The sequence below is a fragment of the Oncorhynchus tshawytscha genome, linkage group LG03 (genome assembly GCF_018296145.1).
Source record: "Oncorhynchus tshawytscha isolate Ot180627B linkage group LG03, Otsh_v2.0, whole genome shotgun sequence".
Classification (NCBI taxonomy): Eukaryota; Metazoa; Chordata; class Actinopteri; order Salmoniformes; family Salmonidae; genus Oncorhynchus; species Oncorhynchus tshawytscha.
Window position 1 is genome coordinate 8,795,168 of NC_056431.1, and position 21,553 is coordinate 8,816,720.

The following is a 21,553-nucleotide window of genomic DNA, read 5'->3' on the forward strand; positions in this document are numbered from 1 at the left end:
TTAATTTATATAGATTATAGTCACAATCTAAAAATAATTTCCTGTCCCTGAATATTGAAAAAGAAAGCCTTTCATGAATTTATATCCAATCAAATACATTCTGAAAATGTACAAATGATGAGTGACATTCTGCTGTATTTGTAACACCATCTATCATACTTTACCGCATCTATAGGTATTTCTGAGGTGAATAAACCATTTTAAAAAAAAAAAAAATAATAATAATTTTTTTTAATTTTACCTTTATTTAACTAGGCAAGTCAGTTAAGAACAAAAAAACATATTACATTACAACAATTAGATACATGATCATATGATTAATGTTGTTATACAATCCATGTTGTTATACTGTTTTTATATCAAAGAAAACAGGCTCCGTAACAAACAGCCTATATTGATAAATGAAGCCGAGGAACCCTTAGACACACTCCTTTCTGACCAATACTCGAAACCAGTTGCAAATGCCAGGCTTACTTCAAAATGCTAGGTCATGAAACGCCCCCTTGTGGCCTCATAGTGAATCTATTTTGGAGAAAGTATGTAACACAAAACCAAGCACTGTATGAATATACATTTCTATTGCTTCAATGAGGAGTCAGAAAAGGGAAAATGTCTATTCAGTTAAACATTCTAGGAATTTACATAGGGATGTAAGATAATGCCGTTAAGCAGACATCCTCATTTGAGGAGCCTCGTTAGCCATATGTCCGTTCACACGCAAGTTACTGTTTGACAGGTACCGATGGAAATGTATACATGTATGTCCTTGAGACTGACCAATGGTAGAGGACTGACAGTGGCTCAGTGCCAAGGCAAAAACAGACAACCATGAAGGTCATTATTCTTCTTCTCGCTCTGTTCGCTGTGGCATGTGAGTACCGGTTTGTTCAACATGAAAGAATAAGTGGGTCAAAATCTTGGCGACGGCATGAAAATAAACTGGATTAAGCTATAACTATACATGTATAGCTATACTATAAAGCTATAACTATACATGTATAGCTATACTATAAGCTATAACTATACATGTATAGCTATACTATAAGCTATAACTATATAAGTATACTATAAGCTATAACTATACATATATAACTATATAAGTATACTATAAGCTATAACTATACATATATAACTATATAAGTATACTATAAGCTATAACTATACATGTATAACTATACTATAAGCTATACATGTATAACTATACTATAATACACCGTTTGAAAAGTTTGGTACATTTGACCTTTTTCTTTACAAAGATTTCTCCTTTTACATCCCACTCAGTCGCTGCCCCCATTGAGGATGACAAGATTGTCGGAGGGTATGAGTGCAGAAAGAACTCTGCATCCTACCAGGCATCACTGAAGTCTGGCTACCACTTCTGTGGTGGCTCCCTGATCTCCAGCACATGGGTGGTGTCTGCTGCTCACTGCTACAAGTCATATGACTGATGAAACTTCTTCAAAAACATTTACCAAAGCCATCTACAGTATGTTTGACATGAAACTGTATTTGTCTGAGTACATCTGATTAACCCTCCCCTCTCTCTCCCCAGCCGCATGCAGGTGCGTCTGGGTGAGCACCTGACATTACCGTCAACGAGGGCACTGAGCAGTTCATCGACTCGCAAGGTCATCATGCACCCCAGTTACAACAGCCGCAACCTGGAAAATCGACATCATGCTGATCAAGCTGAGCAGGCCCACCTCCTGAACAGCTATGTGAGGCACTGTGGCTCTGCACTCCAGCTGTGCCAACTCTGGCACCAGCTGTCTGGTCTCTGGCTGGGGCAACCTATCCGGCAGCAGCAGTGAGTAGCATTAACAATATGCCCACAAAGACTTTTGGTATTCATTGTTTCTCAAACTGATGATAAATTATATCTCTGACCACTCAGAACCAAAGAAAGAATGATCGAGAGACTAATCCTCTTCTGCCCATCTCTAGGCAACTATCTCGACACTCTGAGGTGCCTGGATCCCCATCCTGAGCAGCAGCAGCTGCAACAGCGCCCTATCCTGGACAGATCACCTCCAACATGTTCTGTGCTGGCTTCATGGAGGGAGGCAAGGACTCTTGCCAGGTAAGCTGAGTTGAAGCACTTCCACTGATCAATAAGAGTTAATGAAAATACGATTCTAGAATTCCCAAAAACCATCCTTCAACCTAGATTGACTGATACCCTGAAACAAATCTGCTCACCTTTAATTTCTGTCTCCCCATATCTCTATTAGGGAGATTCCGGTAGCCCGTGGTGTGCAATGGTCAGCTGCAGGGTGTTGTGTCCTGGGGTTACGGCTGTGCAGAGGAACAAGCCTGGTGTCTACACCAAGGTCTGCAACTACAAATCCTGGATCAGCAGCACCATGTCCTCCAACTAATTTGATCTAGACATATTCTCTAAGACAGAAATACATGATAACAACAATGGTCATGAGAAAATAAATTATATTTTACTTTTAAACACGGTCTTCTGTTATTTTTTTCACTAACTGTTCTAGAGGAACATACCCTATATACAAAAGTATGTGGACACCCATTCAAATGAGTGGATTTGGCTATTTCAGTCACACCCATTGCTGCGAGTACACAGCCATGCAATCTCCATAGACAAACATTGGCAGTAGAATTGCCTTGCTGAAAAGCTCAGTGACTTAAGGTAGCACTGTCATTGGATGCTACTTTCCAACAAGTCAGTTTGTCAAATTTCTTCCTGCTTCCCCGGTCAACTGTGCTGTTATTGTGAAGTGCAAACGTCTAGGAGCAACAACCGCTCAGCCGCGAAGTGGTAGGCCACACAAGCTCTGGACAGCCGAGTGCTGAAGTGCGTAGCGTGTAAAAATGGTGTGTCCTTGGTTGCAACTAGGGCTGTGGCAGTCATGAAATTTTGTCAGACGGTGATTCTCAAGCAAATATCTGCTGTTCTCACAATAATTGACCGTTAATGAACATAAATACATTGAGCATCTCCTGGCATCCACACATGGCCTACAAGCCACTGATGCAGACTTTTAGAACATCTACTTTTTAAAAGGTCTAAAATCCATGTAATATAGCCTACACCATCATAATAAATCCATTATTTATTTAGACAGATCAAAAGAAACATGATATGAAGAAAATGTAGTCTATTTCAGAACAACAGAATAGCATTTTTCTTGTTATGTTCGGCCCTGATCTGGCTATGCCATATGGCTGTGGGCTACACTAGTTCATTTAACAGGCAAGATTTGCTTAGAATTCCGTATCATTATTTTATAGTATGAAGAATACAATTGGACATAGCTGAATAAAATATATTTTCTCCAAACAATTTGAGGAGTGCACACATTTTTGTGTTGAGCGGTTAACAAAGAAACAGCTACTCCTATATGCTTCATTTAGAGTTATGTAACTTCACTTGGGTTGTGTTTTGATTTGTAATACATTCTTGGCTGCATGATGCAACTAATGATGATTTGAAAAAAAGTCACATGAAAGGCATGAGCTCTACTTTGTTGTTTTTTTTGCATAGGTTGTACACACTTCATCAGTCTGATTCACAATTTGAAAAGCCTTGAAAACCCCAGCTGCATCCCCTTTCTATGGCTGTAATGCCCCCTAAAAATTCTTTTGCGGCCAGTGACTGTTGTGCCCTTGGGCTGAATACAATAATTACAATTCCCTTCTCCCGGCTGCGTGTCGAAGCACCTCTCACTCACATGGCTCGCAGTCACGTGATTGGGTCTTTCTCAGCTACAAGTGAAGACAGACAACTGCACACATTCTTATCAATTCCGGCGCATGTTGAAGATATTGGAAGAACTGTCTGCATTTACTTTTCGTCAGCCAACAAGATGAGTAGGCCTAACAAATGACTATCCGCCGTAGTACAAAAGTTGACCTACTTTATTCTGTGCGAAAATAAATATTCCAAACATAGTCTGGGACATTTGTGGGATGCGATAGATCCCAAATTAATACCATTTCTAGCATAAAAAAATCTGTTTTAAGCAATGACCCTGACGGAACAGATGAGAAATGTTTGCTTAAACCGGTTGATAAACTGTTAGGCTATTTCTTCACATTATAAGCCCAGCAATGCGCACACGGCAGAATGCTAAAAGCGCAAATGTTCCATTAGCAGGAAAACACCATTCTCAAAAGTGACCACAAATGAGATTATGCATTTAATGCTTTTATTATGAAGGTGCATTTATTGTGAAAATTACCTGCCACAAACTTGAAACTCAAGCTCTGCACACAGTATGTATGCCAGTTAGGCTTTAAACCCATTGTAAAGCGGATTAATGTGATTAATTTTAAGCAGTTATTTGGCCACTTTAGTTGTGATACAAACCTTATCATAGCATATAGGCCAGGCTACATGAGGTGTGCAGCTATGATTTGAAAAAGTAGCACCAAAAAAAAAATAAGCAAGCGCTGTTTGCCTTAAACTGGGCATAATTCACAAGTGATAATATATCACTCACAAGTGACAGGCTGATATTGTCACCAATCACACTATTATTGATTTAATATTGTCTTTACATACAGTGCCTTTGGAAAGTATTCAGACCCCTTGACTTTTTCAACATTTTGTTACGTTAGATCTTTATTCTAAAAATGATTAAATGGCTTTTTCCTCATCCACACAACACTCCATAATGACAAAGCAAAAACAGGTTTTTAGAAATGTTTGCAAATTTATAAAAAAATAAACACTGAAATATGACATTCACATAAGTATTCAGACCCTTTACTCAGTACTTTGTTGAAGCACCTTTGGCAGTGATTACAGCCTCGAGTCTTCTTGGGTATGGCCTACAAGCTTGGCACACCTGTATTTGGGGAGTTTCTCCCATTCTTCTCTGCAGATCCTCTAAAGCTCTGTCAGGGTGGATGTGTAGGGTTGCTGCACAGCTATTTTCAGGTCTCTCCAAAGATGTTCGATCGGGTTCAAGTCTGGGCAACTCAAGTACATTGAGACTTGATCCAAAGCCACTCCTGCGTTGTCTTGCCTGTGTGCTTAGGGTTGTTGTCCTGTTGGTAGGTGAACCTTCACCCCAGTTTGAGGTCCTGAGGGCTCTGGAGCAGGTTTTCATCAAGGATCTCTGTACATTGCTCCGTCTGGCCCCTCTACCATAAAGGCCTGATTGGTGGAGTGCTGCAGAGATGGCTGTCCTTCTGGAAGATTCTCCCATCTCCACAGAGGAACTCTGTAGCTCTGACAGAGTGACCATCGGGTTCTTGGTCACCTCCCTGACCAAGGACCTTCTCCCCGATTGCTCAGTTTGGCCGGGTGGCCAGGAAGTCTTGGTGGTTCAAAACATCCTCCATTTAAGAATGATGGAGGCCACTGTGTTCTTGGGGACCTTCAATGCTGCAGCCATGTTTTGGTACCCTTCATGTCTGTGCCTCGACACAATCCAGTCCCGGAGCTCTACGGACAATTCCTTCGACCTCATGGCTTGGTTTTGCTCTGACATGCACTGTCAACTTTAGGACATTATATAGACAGGTGTGTGCCTTTCAAAGTCATGTCCAATCAATTGAATTTATCACAGGTGGACACCAAACAAGTTGTAGAAACATCTCAAGGATGATCAATGGAAACAGGATGCACTGGAGCTCAATTTTGAATCTCATAGCAAAGGGTCTGAATACTTACTTACATAAGGCATTTCTGTTTACATTTGCATTACCTTTGCAAAAAATTCTAAAAACTTGTTTTCGCTTTATGGGGTATTGTGTGTAGATTGCTGAGGATAAGTTATTTTTTAAATCCATTTTAGAATAAGGCTGTACCGTTACAACATGTGGAAAAAGTCAAGGGGTCTGAATACTTTCCGAAGGTACTGTATACTAAATAACATATGTGTGAAATTTGATTTATAATGGACCATTATCATGCAACTGTCTCAAACAGGGGCAGTGGGGAAAAAACCATGTCATCTATGCACTTAAATAGTGAATGGAGGACGCTTTTCTTGTGGTTCATTTTCATTCCAGCCAGATAGGCTATACTCCTGTTTTAAAGAGAAGCACGAATAATAGGAAAGTTGAGAAATAGATAGTAGGCCTAGCCTGTTGAAAGCTGATGGGATCCTCCTCTTTTTAATAGCCATCACTGTTTTCTCAATTGCATAGCCTATAGAAATGTTGCACAACATGATCTCATGGGCTCTCATTAAGTGTTAGATTAGATTTTTGATTACATTTGCATTGATGTCAGAGTGATAGAAGGACAATAGAGTGCCAGGCGGTTCGCAAGTTTGGTATGCTACTAATGACCATCAGCAGCATCAGAGCTTGGAGAAGCCTAATTTCCGTGACTAAATGGTCACGTGGAATTTGACTGCCCTCATGACATGTGTGCCTGTAATACTGTCACCTTGTCAGAACTAATTGCAACCCTCACTACAGAGTTCCAAACTGCCTCTGGAAGCAACGTCAGCACAATAACTGTTGGTTGAGAGCTTCATGAAATGGGTTTCCATGGCCGAGCAGCCGTACACAAGCCTAAGATCACCATGCGCAATGTCACACGTCGGCTGGAGAGGTGTAAAGCTTGCCGCCATTGGACTTTGGAGGAGTGGAAACACATTCTATGGAGTGATAAATCACGCTTCACCATCTGGCAGTCAGATCTATGAATCTGGGTTTGGCGGATGCCAGGAGAATGCTACCTGCCCCAATGCATAGTGCCAACTGTAAAGTTTGGTGGAGGAGGAATAAAGTTTTTCCATGGTTTGGGCTAGGCCCCTTAGTTAAAGTGAAGGGAAATCTTAACGCTACAGCATACAATGACATTCTAGACGATTCGGTGCATCCAATTTTGTGGCAACAGTTTGGAGAAGGCCCTTTCCTGTTTCAGCATGACAATGCCACCGTCCACAAAGCGAGGTCCATACAGAAATGGTATGTTGAGATCGTTGAGGAAGAACTTGACTGGTCTGCATAGAGCTCTGACCTCAACCCCATCGAACACTTTTGGGATGAAATAGAACGCCGACTGCGAGCCAGGCCTAATCGCCCAACATCAGTGCCCGACCTCACTAATGCACGTGGCTGAATGGAAGCAAATACACACAGCAATGTTCCAACTACTAATGGAAAGCCTACCCAGAAGAGTGGAGACTGTTATAGCAGCAAAGAGGGATGATTTTGGAATGAGATGTTTGATGAGCAGGTGTTCCCATACTTTTGTTCATGTAGTTTACATGTCGTAGTACAAACATTATTGCTATCAAAATTATCAAAAGCTGGTTTGGTCTGTTTTCATCCTATCTTTATTCATGGCACAGGTGAATAACTATTATTTTTTTAATGTGAATCTCTAATAAATATGGTCATGCTTTTATTTTGAAAACTACTCCATTTTGACACTTGTGCTTTTCAAGTTGTTAGAGCCGGGACGATACCAGTATTGTGGCAACGAAACAAAACACAAAGTGGATTTAACTTCTTTGGGGAAACAGCCTTGAAGTTGGAAACAAACATCGTTATGTTTTCATCCAGAATCACTTATTTATTTTCAAAGCTATAGCTTGGAAAATAAAAAGGAACAAAGAGTAAAGTCTGCCTCATGTTTTCATTTTTGGCATGGAAAAAAATATTGCAATACTGGTATTGTCACAGCCCTAAAAGAGATATTAATTCAAAATAGATTTAGTGAAGATTCTGTTTCTTGTTGGAGAAAGTTGGCATAAGGGTTGACACTAAGACCTACAATGAAATTATAGGATAAATCTCATAAGTGACATGTAATTTCTTCGTTAAACAACTTTATAAATAGTTAGTCAAGGCACTCCTGGAAAACAATCATATATATAGATCACTCCAACTTACCTCTTGTCCTCTTCATCTTGGTATCTATGCTCCCAGAACCATCCTCTCTCAGCTGGCGTGTGCCTCGGTGCAGTGTTTGGTCAGGGTGCTTTCCTGTATGAATCTCTCTCCACAGGAGGAGCAGCGATAGGGTCGTAGTTGACCCCTGGCAGGTCTAGAAGTCAGGTAGGCATTCCCTGGTGAAGTAGGTGTCGACAGGGATGGGGGTGCTTGGCCGTCATGTGACGTTCCCAGGTTCGAGGTCATTGAAGATGATATGACAGTGCTCACAGCTCGTTGGACCAGCTCTGTTTTTTTCATTGTCCACACCTGAAATACCAAGCCGACACGATGAAAGATCTGTTGATGTGTCCTTGAGCAAGACAGTTAACCCTTATTTGCACCAGGGGCGCTGTACTACTATGGCTGACCATATAAAAACAACTAACATTTTACTGCACCTATTCGGTGTGTGACAATAGAAACATTGTAATTTTTTAAATAAAACACAAAAAATGTATAATTATAAAACATGAAAACTGAAAGAAATATTAAGTACATAGACTGAATTAAAAACATTAAAATATTCTATATACCCTCAGCCTCTCCTCCGTCTGTGCTTTCTTGGACAGAGTCTTCTGGGCCAGTGGGGGGCAGACTCCACTTGCTGTGGGTGCGTTGGTGAGCTGAGAGCAGGCGGGAGGAGGGGAATGTACGGTCGCAGACACAGCAGGCAAACACTGTGCGACCTCTGAGATGTCTCTCATACTCCACTGGGTGCTTGAAGCGTAAATGCCTCTCTTCTGTCTCTGCATCCTGAAAGGTCATGAAACACTGGTGGCACTGAGGAGACTGGGGAGGCTGGGCTAGGGGAAGAGAAAGCTAATTAGACACTGTTAGGAGAACCAGTAGATACACAATGATGTGGTGATTTGCTGCAAAGAGGAAAGATTGTCAAATACAGGTAAATACTGAGTCATTGAAAAGAGAAAATAACAAGATACATACCATATCTAGATCAGAATAATCGGTTTTAAGACACCAGTTCACAGAATTCCAAGTACCTTGCAAATGAGAGGTGAATCCATAGCCTAAACAAGAGGAAATACTAATAAAGAACCAGCCTTACCTGAAACTCTGGTTGAATCAATAGAGATTACTGCAGTGCTTCCCTCCTCTTCCTCTCTCACCGCACTGTCCTCCTCATCCTTCCAGTTCCTCTCCTCTCCATGCTGTCTCTCCCGGTGGCTTCTGAGTGCCGTCAAGTTGCAGAAGCTCTGGCTGCAGTCATGGCACTGCTGTCGTTCAGCCACAGTCCCGCGGCGGCGGGAGTGTGAGCGCTTGTGGGAGGACAGCTTGCGCAGGCTCTTGAGCGTCCGTCCACAGACCCCACAGACGTACTGGGACTGGCCCATGTGACTGCGCTTGTGCATGATGAAGGCTGTGGGACGGAGGAAGCGGTCGCCACACACTGGGCACCGGAACTCCAGTTTGACCTTGTGGCCGTGGGCGACCCCGTCCTCCCCCGCGATGCCAGTACAACAGTGTCCCGTCAGCTGCCAGGAGGAACTGAAGCAGCGCTGACACAGTCTGCAGCACCAACTGGAGTCTGACCCAGAGACATCCACAGTCTCAACAGCAGACCAGAACCTCTCTTCTGTCTTTCCCTTCCTCCTCTTTTTCTCCTCCTCTGCTTCTTCCAGGGTGTCGGTTTCCTCAGGGAGTTGGTCGCCTGGAGCTGGAGTTGAAGCACGACCATGATTTTGTGGGATTGCAGGAGCAAAGAAAGTAAATGTGTTGAAAATCAAGGTTGAAAATAAGAGACTAATATATTGTATCATGTTGTAAAATGATCAATACTACAATTCCGTTTGTGTGCAAGTGTTGGCTTGCAGGCTCCTAAACCCTTATTTGGACCCACCTGTAGTGCCTTGTTCTAGGCCCTCTTCTTGCTCCTGTTTGATGAGTGTGTCAGATGACAGTGGACCATTGGACATCTGCTCCATATTGTCTTCTTCCTCTTGTTTAACGATGACCATCAGCATGTCACCATCCAATGTCGCTCCTTTACCACATACTGTCTCCATCCTATTGTATTCTTTGAGATTAGTAGGCACATCAATAGGGTATGATGAAAAAGAAATGGCTGCAACATTTGGTCCTGATTGCTAAGGCTTATTATAAACAGTGTCAGCTGTAGAACCATACTCTGGTCACAGATCAAACTACTTTCCAAAATATGGTTATATAAAACATGTGTCATTTCTTCAGTTTATAGCCTACGCAGTAAATATAACATATTTAGGTCAAAACAGAACACCTTCTAATTTGTACAAGATATCATGGACAGAACCTGGCTGTGACCGTCAATGACCTCAAATTCCGTCGCCTACCTTGGCTGCTCCTCAAGATTCAATGGATCCTCTCTCTGTCCCTTGCGGTTTAATGCACGGGTATAAAATACTTCAAAGATACCGGTAAACTACATCTCTTGTTTGCCGTAAAATAAACATATTTGCATTATATGCATGTTCTCCATGTTTGATGTCAACCGGTGCGCATCCGATGGTGGGATTGTGAAGAACATTTTTTTTTTTCACCCCAATGTTTTGACCGTGGCGTGACTGATTTACTGCCGCCCATTTGGACCACGCCCCATTCTGTCGTCTGCAACCGTAAAAAACTATTAGCGGCGCCTCACCATTAAAATAAAGTTTTATCACAATTTCACACTATACATAAGGGCGCAAAAACACACAATCCCTGAATAGTAATTACGTTCAATAACAATTGAAATTAGTCTCACATATGTCTTCAAATTAAAATGTAGTCCATAACACATCAATCTGATTTCAAAGTTAAAGTCTTGAAAAATGTTAAATCTTACATTGACTCCCCATCATCTGGGGAAAGTTAGTTTGTTCTCCACAGTGAGCAAACGACATTACCATTCAATACTTCGATGAGAACAGTGCCTTCAAAAGGGCATTCTACAACAAAATAATTCGAACCTGCAAGTGAATCCCACATGACATGTGTCCTGTCTGCCTACATATGTACTTGTGATAGGCTATATGTCTGAAATTAAATAAGCACAACATTAGAAAGGTGGCTTTTATTTTTATCTGACACAATAACTGAGTGAAACTAGAAAGTAAAATATACAGTATGTAAACAGCTGTCAGTTCATCAGCAACAGAACAAGTACTGCTTTTCTAAACAAAAGAACTTTCTGTAAACATGAGGGAATGTAGGCCTATTAGGTAAAACGACTAGAGTATTGGCAGTGAAAATATTTTTCTTGCATAAGTTACAAATCAACACTTAAACATAGAATAAATGACTAACTTGCAAAATATGAGGTTTCTAATTTTATTTTAAATAAATGGACAAAATAAAAAGGTATGTTAATCACTTGTATTGGCAGGCTAAATTACAACATTATTTTTCATCAGTTGAGAATCAGAGTCTGACAGTAAGAGGTTAACAATGACAAAAAGAGGTATGACAATGTTCCATGATCAAGCATAGCAATTTACACTCAAACTTCCATTGAAAAATAGATTGCAGGCCATGATCTGTCCTCGTCTGAAAACCTGCTACAGCTACTCAAATGTATAAAAGCACTGACCATCTTTTCAGATTAAGGGACACCCGCCAAAGAAAAATAAAATACTGTCAACCTAAAATTGATCATAGTGTAAGTAAATCGAATAACAACCAAAAGTAATCAGCTTCCCTAACGACCAACAAGCAACCAGAGTAACAATCGCCATTCAACAGAATATTCACTCAAACACATCAATACAACAACCCCTTATGTGTTAAAAATGCTGCTTTTGTTAGTTGACCTATAAGCCATTTCTAAACTGATAAACCTCTGAGAAAGAGATGGGAGGATAACGTGCTTTTGTGTTAGAAAAAGGTCCCTCATTTTCATTTCCTACACCTCTCCCCCTGGCATGCTGCAAATAATGCTCATAGAGTTGTGAGACAGCAGGAAACTGAACACCACACTCCGCACAATCCAACCCCCATTTGTCGCCTTGTCCTCCTTGGATCTAGCAGCACGTTTAGTCCCATTCCCATAAATTCTACTCTGCTTCCTGTTTACATTCCCATCTTTTCTGTCAAGGTTTGGAATGGTCTCTACCTGTGAGTACAGTGGTGATAGAGGGCTTGTGAGCAGCTGGGTGGAGTCATATAACTGGAGGCCTGGTTGGAAACCTGGGTGTTGCATTGGGGGAGGCACAGGTATAAGGGGTGACAGTGAATGTAGTACGTCTGAATGATTGGAAAAGTAATGAAGGAGATGTGAACCTCGTGGGTGGTTTGCTTGTAGAGGCGGAGAAGGGTAGTAGGTATGGTGGAGTTCCTGATGGGAGTGTGTTACGCCACTGTTCATGTGAGGGTCAAATCCATTCATGTTGGAAGGTACATCATGTTCATGTGTCGAGGGAGAGTAATCATAGCAGTCGTCCTGTACCAACATACTGTGGTCACCTGGTGAGGAATGGCAAAGCTGATGATTGAAAAGCAAATCTAGTGTCCTGAAGCTGGTGTTGCACTCCTCACATTGATAAGGCAGGCACTGCTGCTGTTCAAGTCCTTGGAGAGTTTTGTTTGGTCTCTCATCGATCCACTGGTACTCCGGGTGTTCTCGCAGCATGTGCTGCTTGTAGGGCCCAACGAAGCGGAAACCTTGGCGACACTTTGGACATGAGAACCGTCCTAGTTTCTGTCTGTGGATTCGCTGGTGAAGCCAAAGCTTTTTCCAGCTTTCCAGGGTCTTTCCACAGCAGTCACAGGTGTAGCTCTGACTGTGGGCATGAGTTAGCATGTGGGCTCGGAGTCTTCCTGTGTGTCTGAAAAGTCTTCCACAACGTGGGCATAAGTACTTCCTCGGGTCAGATTTACGATCTAGACTGTTCAACTTTGATACAAGTGGGGTGAGATTGTTTGTGGGTATAATGCATGTTTGGAAGGGGCGCAGAGTTGTAGCAATGGCTTTATTGGGATGTGTTTGTGAAGACAGACGACCACTTTGTTTTTGCTGTGAGGTAGGTTCACAGTTCAGCAATGAGGCAGAGGAAGCTGAACTCTGTCCAAGGTTCTGAAATGGGTGACTATCAGCAGCTGCAGGAAATACTAATTGGGTGACTGGTGAATGACTCTTGACACTTGGTTGCTGCGAGCTTTGCTGATTAGGGGCTCTAGGTTTCCAAATCCTAAATTCAGATTTGGATGTCATCTTCTCCCCCCTAACTTTGGTGCAATATTGGTGGTGCTCTTCAAATTCTGACATCACACTAAACAGCTGGTCACAGAATAAACAGCGAAAGAGCTTCACATCAGCATGGGTTTTCAGGTGGGTTTTGTACTGACGCCTCTGAACAAATCTCTCTTCGCAGATGTGGCATGTAAAAGATATGAAAGGCTTCTTCCGGCTCCCTCTGTCATTACTCTCCCTCAGACCCTTGCAGGGATGTTTTTTTGCAGACGACAACTGCGTGAAACTCTTTCCACACCATGTGCAGTTGTAAGGCTTAATGGACCAGTGTGTCACCTCATGAATACGAATTGATGAGCGATTACTAAAGGCTTTCCCACATACTTTACAGATATATGGTTTTTCCCCTGTGTGCATACGTATATGAACCTGCAGACCAGACCAAAAGGGAAACACTTTCCCACAAATGTGGCATTTGAGTATCCCCCCCTTTCCCCTTTTTCTCCTTTCTTTCAGAGAAACAAGGGGTGTATGAGTGGCCTCATTTCTGTTATCCTTCGTTTTACTCTCAGGCTCAGAGTCCTGGTTCGGGTTCTGCGAGTGCCACTTGCAATGAGCAAGCAATTCCTCTGAATTACTGAACTTCATTTTGCAATATGGACACTTCAGAGGCTGACAGCGCTTGTTATGTTTCTTGACATGACTTTTAAGTTAGATAGCTGGGCAAAGTCTTGGTCACAATCAATGCACTTATAGGGCCTTTCGCCTGTATGAGTGCGTAGATGGACGGTATATACAGACACAAAATCAAAATGGCGTCCGCAGTACTCACACGTTTTCCCTGTGCCTTTTGGTCTCCCTTTTGGTCGACCCCTAGCCTTCGGACAACTGCTTGTTGGGTTATATTCAGTTTCATCGCCTACACAATCTCTCTCTTTCTTGATTTTCTTACTTGTAAATTCTTCACCTTGTACGACATCTGATTTGAAAAGGACTCATGCGACATAGTTTCTAATATGTTTACATCAGTGACGATAGGATTTTGGTGACTCTCAAGCAAATCTTTAAATCCTTCATCTGTTGACTTACTTCCATTTGAAAAGCTGTCATTTGTGTTGCCCTCATACTCCCAAGCTGACTCGCCACAGTCCATCTCCTTTCCAACATCACCATTGCCTTCATCGACCTGCTTTGACATGGTGTCTGGATCTCTCTGTGAGGTCACACTTTGGAGTCTACCTCTAGCATCAATGCACCTTTTCCTCTTTCCTTTTTTGTATTTAGTTTTTCCAAAAACGAACCGGGATCGCTTTCTGGGAGCAGTGCCAGCAGTTCCTCTGCGTTTGTCAACTTTGAGTGGCTTTTTGAATTCAGTGCCTTCACAACTAGTATTACAGGGCTCAACCTTCACACTGGTGTCAGTTTGGCATTGAAAAGACATGAGACAATTTGACTGTGTCAGGGAATTAAAATCCCCCAGCTCTATTTCAATATCCTCACACTTCACATTAGAGATCATGTCAGCAGTCCCACTTGACCTACCACCTCTCTGAGAATCAACGCGACTAAGCGACACAGACACATGCCTTGCTATATAATCTGAACGCTCAGTCTCAATCTTCTGATGTTGTGGTGTAATATCCTGAGAATTCACAGATGCTGTAATAGAACATGATTTTCTCTGTGATTTTCTCTGTGCTAACGCAAACTGCCTCACGAGTGTTGTTTTCTTTGGTGGTCGTCCTACTCTGTGTTTAGGCTCAACAGGAGTTTCCTCAGGCTGATGACCAATGTTTCCTCTCCTTTCCTTTCCAGATAGCATCTCATCAGGTTCCTTTTTAATTACAATGTTTTCTTCTGTTACATGGGATTGTTGCACTGAAATAGTGTTCATGGTTCTTCCTGGTCGTTTCTTGGTCGACCCCTTTGGTCGTCCCCTTTTCCTTTTTGGTTCCAAGGGTGAGATAGCCACAGGGCTGGATTCAGCTGGTTGATGGTCTTGGGGGGACAAGTCAAGAACAGACACCGCTGTATTGCTTGGTTCACAGTTTAGAGGTATTGCTTTTGTTTCAATAGCTCTGAGAGATGTGTCATCCCTGTTTTCTACACAGTTTGTAGTAAAGGAAATAGCATTCGCTCTGTCAGACATTGTTTCACTCCAATCCTTTGATTCTGCAGTGCTCAGATGAGAAGAACTCTCCACTGTTTGTAGCACAGTATGCAGCATCTTTGCCTTCTTGTGAGGGCGACCACGTTTCCTAACAACATCTACTGCTGCTGGCCTTGTTACACCCACCAGCTCTTTTGTGATACAGTTCAATGTTTGCTCACTCCCAGTAAGTGATAAATGCACTTCAGGATTGGCACTTTCACATTGAGTTCTAGCATGACCAGTAGCAGGTGAATTAACATGCATTTTCTCCATATTTGCCTGGGTCTTTGTGAGCTTTCTTCTGTGATTAATGTCACCAGAGTTTACCTTTCTGGAATTAGGATGGACAACCGAAACAGGTGTACCTGGTAGTGACCGTGTGTCAGAGGGTTCAGCTACCACTTTGTTCTGTTGGCTTTTACTTTCTCTCTGTAGTTGGAGTCTTTGTAAGGGCTCCTTCATTGGGGCATGTTATGGCAGTTGTCAACCTCCTTGCTGATCTTCTCTTCAGATGGCTGTAAAACATATATATATATATTAAAAAAAAGGGTATAATGCGTTAATACTTTTCTTTTGCGCCGGTCTTAGTTTTCATAATCAAATATAGAAACAGCCAAACTCAGCACATATCGCACAAATATATGGGTATATTGTATCAGATACACAGTTCTAGACATGAAAATACCCTGAAAGGGGACACATTAGAACAGTAGCATCTCCATTGCCAGTATCAGCAGTTACAGGTTTCTCGTTAGTCAGGGCAGGCAAGGGTTTAGGAGGGTTGCTATGGGCAGCAGATAAGGCTGACCGTTTCCTCATCATTGACTCCTCTACTGAAGGAAATTTTACTTCCCATGTCAGTCAGTCTCTTGCTCTGTTATCAAACCAAACATAGGGAAGAGGTGAATTCTCATTAAATCTAGATTCAGGATGGAGTTTTTCTAGCCTCTGGGATACAAGTAACAAGATGCTACTATTTCCAACATGCATTAGTGACTTTCTTATGCTATTTTAATACTTACTGTCTTTATTTTTAGGCAGGCTCTCTGGCGGGACTGATGAGGAAAAGATAAATGTTCAACGTAGATCCTCCAATAACAGCCCAGGCAAGAACGATCATCCAGCTTTTGTTCAAATCACGTGTCTCCTCTTCAACCACAAACTAGTCAGGTAACCCCACCACTGTCCCCAGGTACCTAAACAGAAGAAACAGAGGTTTGAGCCACGTGATTCTACATCATAACATTGAAAACTGTCTTGGTTTAACGAACTAACGGTCATGTTATGTTGTATTTTGAGTTTACTTCCCCTTTGCACGCAGAAATGTTAGTCTTTCTAGGGCCCCTAACAACACAATCCCCACCCCGTGGGGCCCCTGGCAAATGGCCAAGAACACCCCTTCTATAGATTGGGACAAGACAGGGATGGGGCTGTGCCACTGACTTGAAATCATTTTTATAATAATTTAACAACCATATACCACTGGTCCCACTACATTTTGCATCTGTATTTTCGCACCAGATTTAGCAGCCTGGGCAACATTTTATCCCCATGCTGTCATTCAAATTGTCTCACCAAACAGCTTACATGCATCTCACATACTCACACACTGATGTAGTGTTGTTCTGTTGGGTTTAAATGTTGCACCTTGTGTCTTCCATGTCTTGAATCAAATTGATAGGTTCTAGGCACCACAACCCCTTGAGGCTGTCTGACATCCAGTGATCTAATCAAAGTGAAAAGAACTAGCTACGGGAATTCCCAAATCCAATCTATTCCTCTTGTCCCTGTAGGCAGCTAGCTACAATGCCTTCACATTTTGTTCTATTAGAGCCGAATTCAAAATAAAAAAAAATGCTCACCCTTCTACACCCCATAATGACAAGCGAAAACATGTTTATTGAAAATGAAATACTGAATTTTCTAATTTACATAATTATTCACAAACCTGAGCCAAAACATATTAGAATCACCTTTGGAAGCGATTACAACTGTGAGTCATTCTGGGTAAGTCTCTGAGACGTGTGACAAACTCATTCCATGGAGGGCCAAACGTCTGCAGGTTTTCAATCTTCATTGATTGATGAATTAAGGTCACAGATTAATAAAGAGCTCCCCTCACCTGGTTGTCGAGGACTTAATTGAAAGTAAAACAAAATCCAGCAGGCACTAGGACCTCCATGTGAATGAGCTTGACTCACCTGCTCGAAGAACTTTGCACAGCTGGATTGTACAATATTTACACGTTCTTAAAATAATTATTCAGGCTCTGACATCTGACAAGATGATTGTTGATCAATGTTAGAGAGTCTATTTAAAGTCTTGCCATAGACTTTGCAGCCGATTTAAGTCAAAACTGTAACTAGGCCACTCAGGAACATTCAATGTCATCTTGATAAGCAACTTGTGTAGATTTGGCCTTGTGTTTTAGGTTATTGTCCTTCTGAAAGATTAATTTGTCTCCCAGTGTCTGTTGGAAAGCAGACTGAACCAGGATTTCCTCTGGGATTTGCCTGTGCTTAACTCTATTCCATTTATTTTTATTAACATACAAAAAAAACTCTAGTCCTTGCCGGTGGCAAGCATACACATAACATGATGCAGCTACCGCCATGTTTGAAAATATGAAGAGTGGTACTCAGTGATGTATTGGATTTGCCCCAAACATAACACTGTATTTGGGACATAAAGTAAATTTCTTTGCCACATTTTTTGCAGTTTTACTTTAGTGCCTTATTGCAACTCTCATTTATGTTAATATTGTGGAGTAACTTACAATGTTGACCCAATCACAGCAATTATACTCTGTTTTAATGTCACCATTGGCCTCATGTTGAAATCTCTGAGCAGTTTCCTTCCTCTCCAGCAACTGAGTTATGAAGGACTTCTGTCTCTTTGTAGTGACTGGGTGTATTGATACACCATCCAGTGTTAATTAATAACTTCACCATTTTTACCCATCTACCAATAGATGAGGTTGTCATTCAAAAAATATGTTAAACATTATTTTACAGAGTGAGTCCATGCAACTTATGTGACTTAAGCACATTTTAACTCTTGAACTTATTTAGGCTTTCCATAACGTGGCTGATTACTTGACTAGACATTTCAGGTTTTCATTTTTAATTCATTTGTAAAAATGTCTAAAGAACATAATTCCACTTTGACATTATGGGGTATTGTGTAGGTCTGTGACAAAATCTCAATTGAATACATTTTAAATGTAGGCTATAACACAAAATGAGAGAAAAGTCAGGGGTGTGAACACTTTCTGAAGGCACGGTATGTAGCTGTGTCAACTAACGTCAGCTGTAGCGAAATTCTGCAGGTAGGCCGACATGCTCTAAATCCAGTTAGCTTGCTAAAGAAACATGCACGCAATAGCTAGATCTGTTTTATGTAAAACTCGCAGTTACTCACCCAAAAATGTTAGTGCAAACTTGTTCTCGATTCACCAGTTAGATAGCTGTCGACATGATGAAAGCTAGCTAGCAAATGTCAACATACCGTTTTGTAGTCCAAACCCGACAAAATATCAATATTTATAAATATAAAATGCATTGCACATAACATGTATGTTTTCGCCAACGTTCAGATACAGTGGTGTGTGCCATAATTTAAAACGTTAGCTTATTGTATTCGTGATTCAATTGTTTTTTTCTCCTCACTCAACATCCGGTAGGCCGGAAATGGTGTCGCGATGCCTGCCTACCTCATCAAAGATGGACAACCGGGTAAAAAAAAAGTTTACCCAAAAACTGTGTGCAGTGATAATAAAATTCTAATGAGATGGCAAAATATTCTACGACTAACCCCTATTTTTGTATGCTATGTGCATTCACAAGTGACAAACTATGTCAGAGAGCTATCCCAAGGAATCAGTGAATACATTATCTACATATCCATCATGCTCTTGGCAGAGGCTATAACAGACCCTGACTTGTAAAACAACTAACCAAAATCTAAAACTGTCTCTTACCTTAAAACCTACCTCTAACCGTAACCTAATTTAAGTAATTCTGGAGAAAAATAAATGTTTTGCAGATCAGGAGTGTCCTTATAGCCTTTTCCAGCTATCACTTTATGGCTGCTGCTATTGCTTTGGTCCCTGAAATACGGAGAACACAAAGATTATTACACTTTAGTTGCTACAAAGAAAGGGAGAGAGTGGAAACAAAACAATATTTTATTCAAGACCACAGAAATTATTCCAAGACCACATTTTCAGTAAAGCTACTGTAAAAAACAAGCGCATTTTCAAAGAAAAACTATCATACAATGTTTGTGGTTATCTGAACCATACAGACTGATTTGATACTGCATATGTAACATTTTCAATGTCATTTGACAAACACACAACTGAAAAAAAAAATCAAGGTAAAAAAAAATCAAATCTAGGCTACTGACAGATTAGTTGTAAATTGAGTAATTAGATAAGAGTTAAGCCGGTACCTTACAAAAAGGGACCATACCCATAACCCATAGAAGATGTTTATGTCCGTGGCAGATGCAGAGGGTTCACATTGGGAATGCTTTTTGCACTGTTCATGTCTGTAGTACTGGGAGGAAGAGGTTAATCGTTGGTATAACAGCTGACCTGGTTTGGTGAAGGAGCTTTTTATGCCACATTCACGTGCTAGTCGGAACTAGGAAACACGGACATTTCCGACTTACTAACTGGTTTTTATACACATGCTGTGTTCAACCAGTTAGCAAGTCGGAAATTTCTGAGTTTCCTAGTTCCGACTAGCATGAAAACATCCTCAATCACAAAACAGTCATCATCCGAAACCTCAGTTTTTACAGAAACGGCAGACAACCCTGTGCCCCTATCCGGGCCTACTGCCTTGTGGTCGTATACAGTTACATTCGTTGAAGTTTGAATGTTGAACGCCAGCTCCTTGTCACCATTGCTTTGAGGCAAGGAGTATGGGCTGGTCCCCTCCCCTTTTCTTTGACCATTGAGCTGTTTGCCAGACATCAGACCCAGTTCCTGTGCAAAAAAGGATGCCGCCATTGTGCAACGGTGCCTCTCGAGCAGCTTGACAGTTTGGAAGGGCTCCTGACACACTCTACACTTCAAGTATTTTGTTCCAGAAGTCCCTGGAATGGGCTGCTGTGAGACCATATGCATCCCTAGCTGCAGCTCCCACTGAACGGCTCCGGACACGGCTGACGCTGGACAACCTTCTTAGCATACCCCGCAGGCTGTTTCCTGTTACTCAGCACTGTGGCAGTGGTGAATCTGGTTTCAGGAGTTGCCCGATATGATCCACACTGGTGGTGGCCAGGCTGTGGTGACTTGTTGTTACTGAGCAGGAGAACCCCGCACCGCAGGCAGCCATGGACTTTATTTCTTGCGTGAGTGTTGTGGTGCCATACGAGTAAGTCTTTTGTTGCAAAGCCCAGTTCACAGTAGGCACACCTGTAGGGCTTTGTCCTTCCAAACTTGCGCAGGGTCTCCACCAACACCACTGGCTGGAATTGGTGCCAGAGGTCTGTTGTTGGGGCACTTGGACCAGGTGGAGGCTTTGTGGCTCGTGGAATAGGGGCCGATAGCATCGGAGTCGGTCCAGGCTTAGCCCAGCTTCCCTGCCCCGCCGTCAATACCAGCCTCGAAAGCTGCTCCTTGTACTCCCTCTCCCTCTGATATTGTTCCTTCTTTATGGTGCTATAATTAATTACAGTGTGGCCTGGTTCATGTAACCCACTGTGCTCCATCATATCAACATACATGGAGAACTCTGTTCCACAGGAGCAGATAAAACCAGCCGCAGGACAAAAGTGGTCATGAAATGACGTTTGGTCTGGAAAGACCCTTTCACAACTAAAGCAAAAAGGGGGTCCACCATCACCAAGCTCCCTTTCCCCTTTCATATAGTTCCGCTTTTGCATCTTGACCTGTCCTCAATGTGATGATTCATGTAGAATAGGGTCTCTCTGGAGTGTCTGAGGTAACAGAAAGGATATTATTTTAGAAAGCCTGTTCAACTGTACTGATTAGAAATTATATATCCACAGGGAAGTATTGCATAAAAAGCAGGGCACATAATTCAGCAACCTAACATTAGGTAGCTGTAGGGCGTGCTAGCCTTTACACTTACGCTAATTTGTTAAGTAGTGTGATATTGATAAATTCACTATGTAGCTAGCTAACACCTTGGTCGTAAATCACTATGAAACGGCGTCACCCAAAGACCGGCGCTGGCCCAAATTTGGGGGTCTTTGTTTCTTGGACCAGTGGGGTGTTCAAAAGCTATAAACCCAATTTGCAGACTAAAGCTTAATAGTACATCGACACAAGTAATTACATTTGACATATATACCTAACTATATTGATAGCTAGCTAGCCAGTCAGCTAGGAA

At 41.9% G+C, this 21,553-nt stretch overlaps 3 protein-coding genes and 1 pseudogene across 3 annotated transcripts; 1 reads left to right on the plus strand and 3 right to left on the minus strand.

The window, feature by feature from the left end:
• The first annotated feature begins 697 nt into the window (after nt 1-697).
• Nucleotides 698-2,385, plus strand: LOC112263173 (annotated as a pseudogene).
• A 5,659-nt stretch (nt 2,386-8,044) lies between these two features.
• LOC112263168 (zinc finger protein 668-like) lies at nt 8,045-10,428 on the minus strand. Its single transcript, XM_024439190.2, has 5 exons — nt 10,200-10,428; nt 9,728-9,894; nt 8,936-9,544; nt 8,403-8,672; nt 8,045-8,136 (listed from the first exon to the last, which is right to left on the minus strand). The coding sequence occupies exons 2-5, from the start codon at nt 9,891-9,893 to the stop codon at nt 8,045-8,047; spliced, it is 1,137 nt and encodes a 378-aa protein (XP_024294958.2). The 5' UTR covers nt 9,894; nt 10,200-10,428.
• A 1,321-nt stretch (nt 10,429-11,749) lies between these two features.
• On the minus strand, nt 11,750-13,738 carry LOC121840995 (zinc finger protein 2 homolog). Its single transcript, XM_042306568.1, has one exon. It carries the CDS (start codon nt 13,682-13,684, stop codon nt 11,750-11,752), a length of 1,935 nt encoding a protein of 644 aa, XP_042162502.1. The 5' UTR covers nt 13,685-13,738.
• A 217-nt stretch (nt 13,739-13,955) lies between these two features.
• Nucleotides 13,956-18,909, minus strand: LOC112263166. The gene is made up of 3 exons (XM_024439186.2): nt 18,609-18,909; nt 16,211-16,384; nt 13,956-15,703 (listed from the first exon to the last, which is right to left on the minus strand). The coding sequence occupies exon 3, from the start codon at nt 15,648-15,650 to the stop codon at nt 13,956-13,958; it is 1,695 nt and encodes a 564-aa protein (XP_024294954.2). The 5' UTR covers nt 15,651-15,703; nt 16,211-16,384; nt 18,609-18,909.
• Between the last annotated feature and the right edge of the window lie 2,644 nt (nt 18,910-21,553).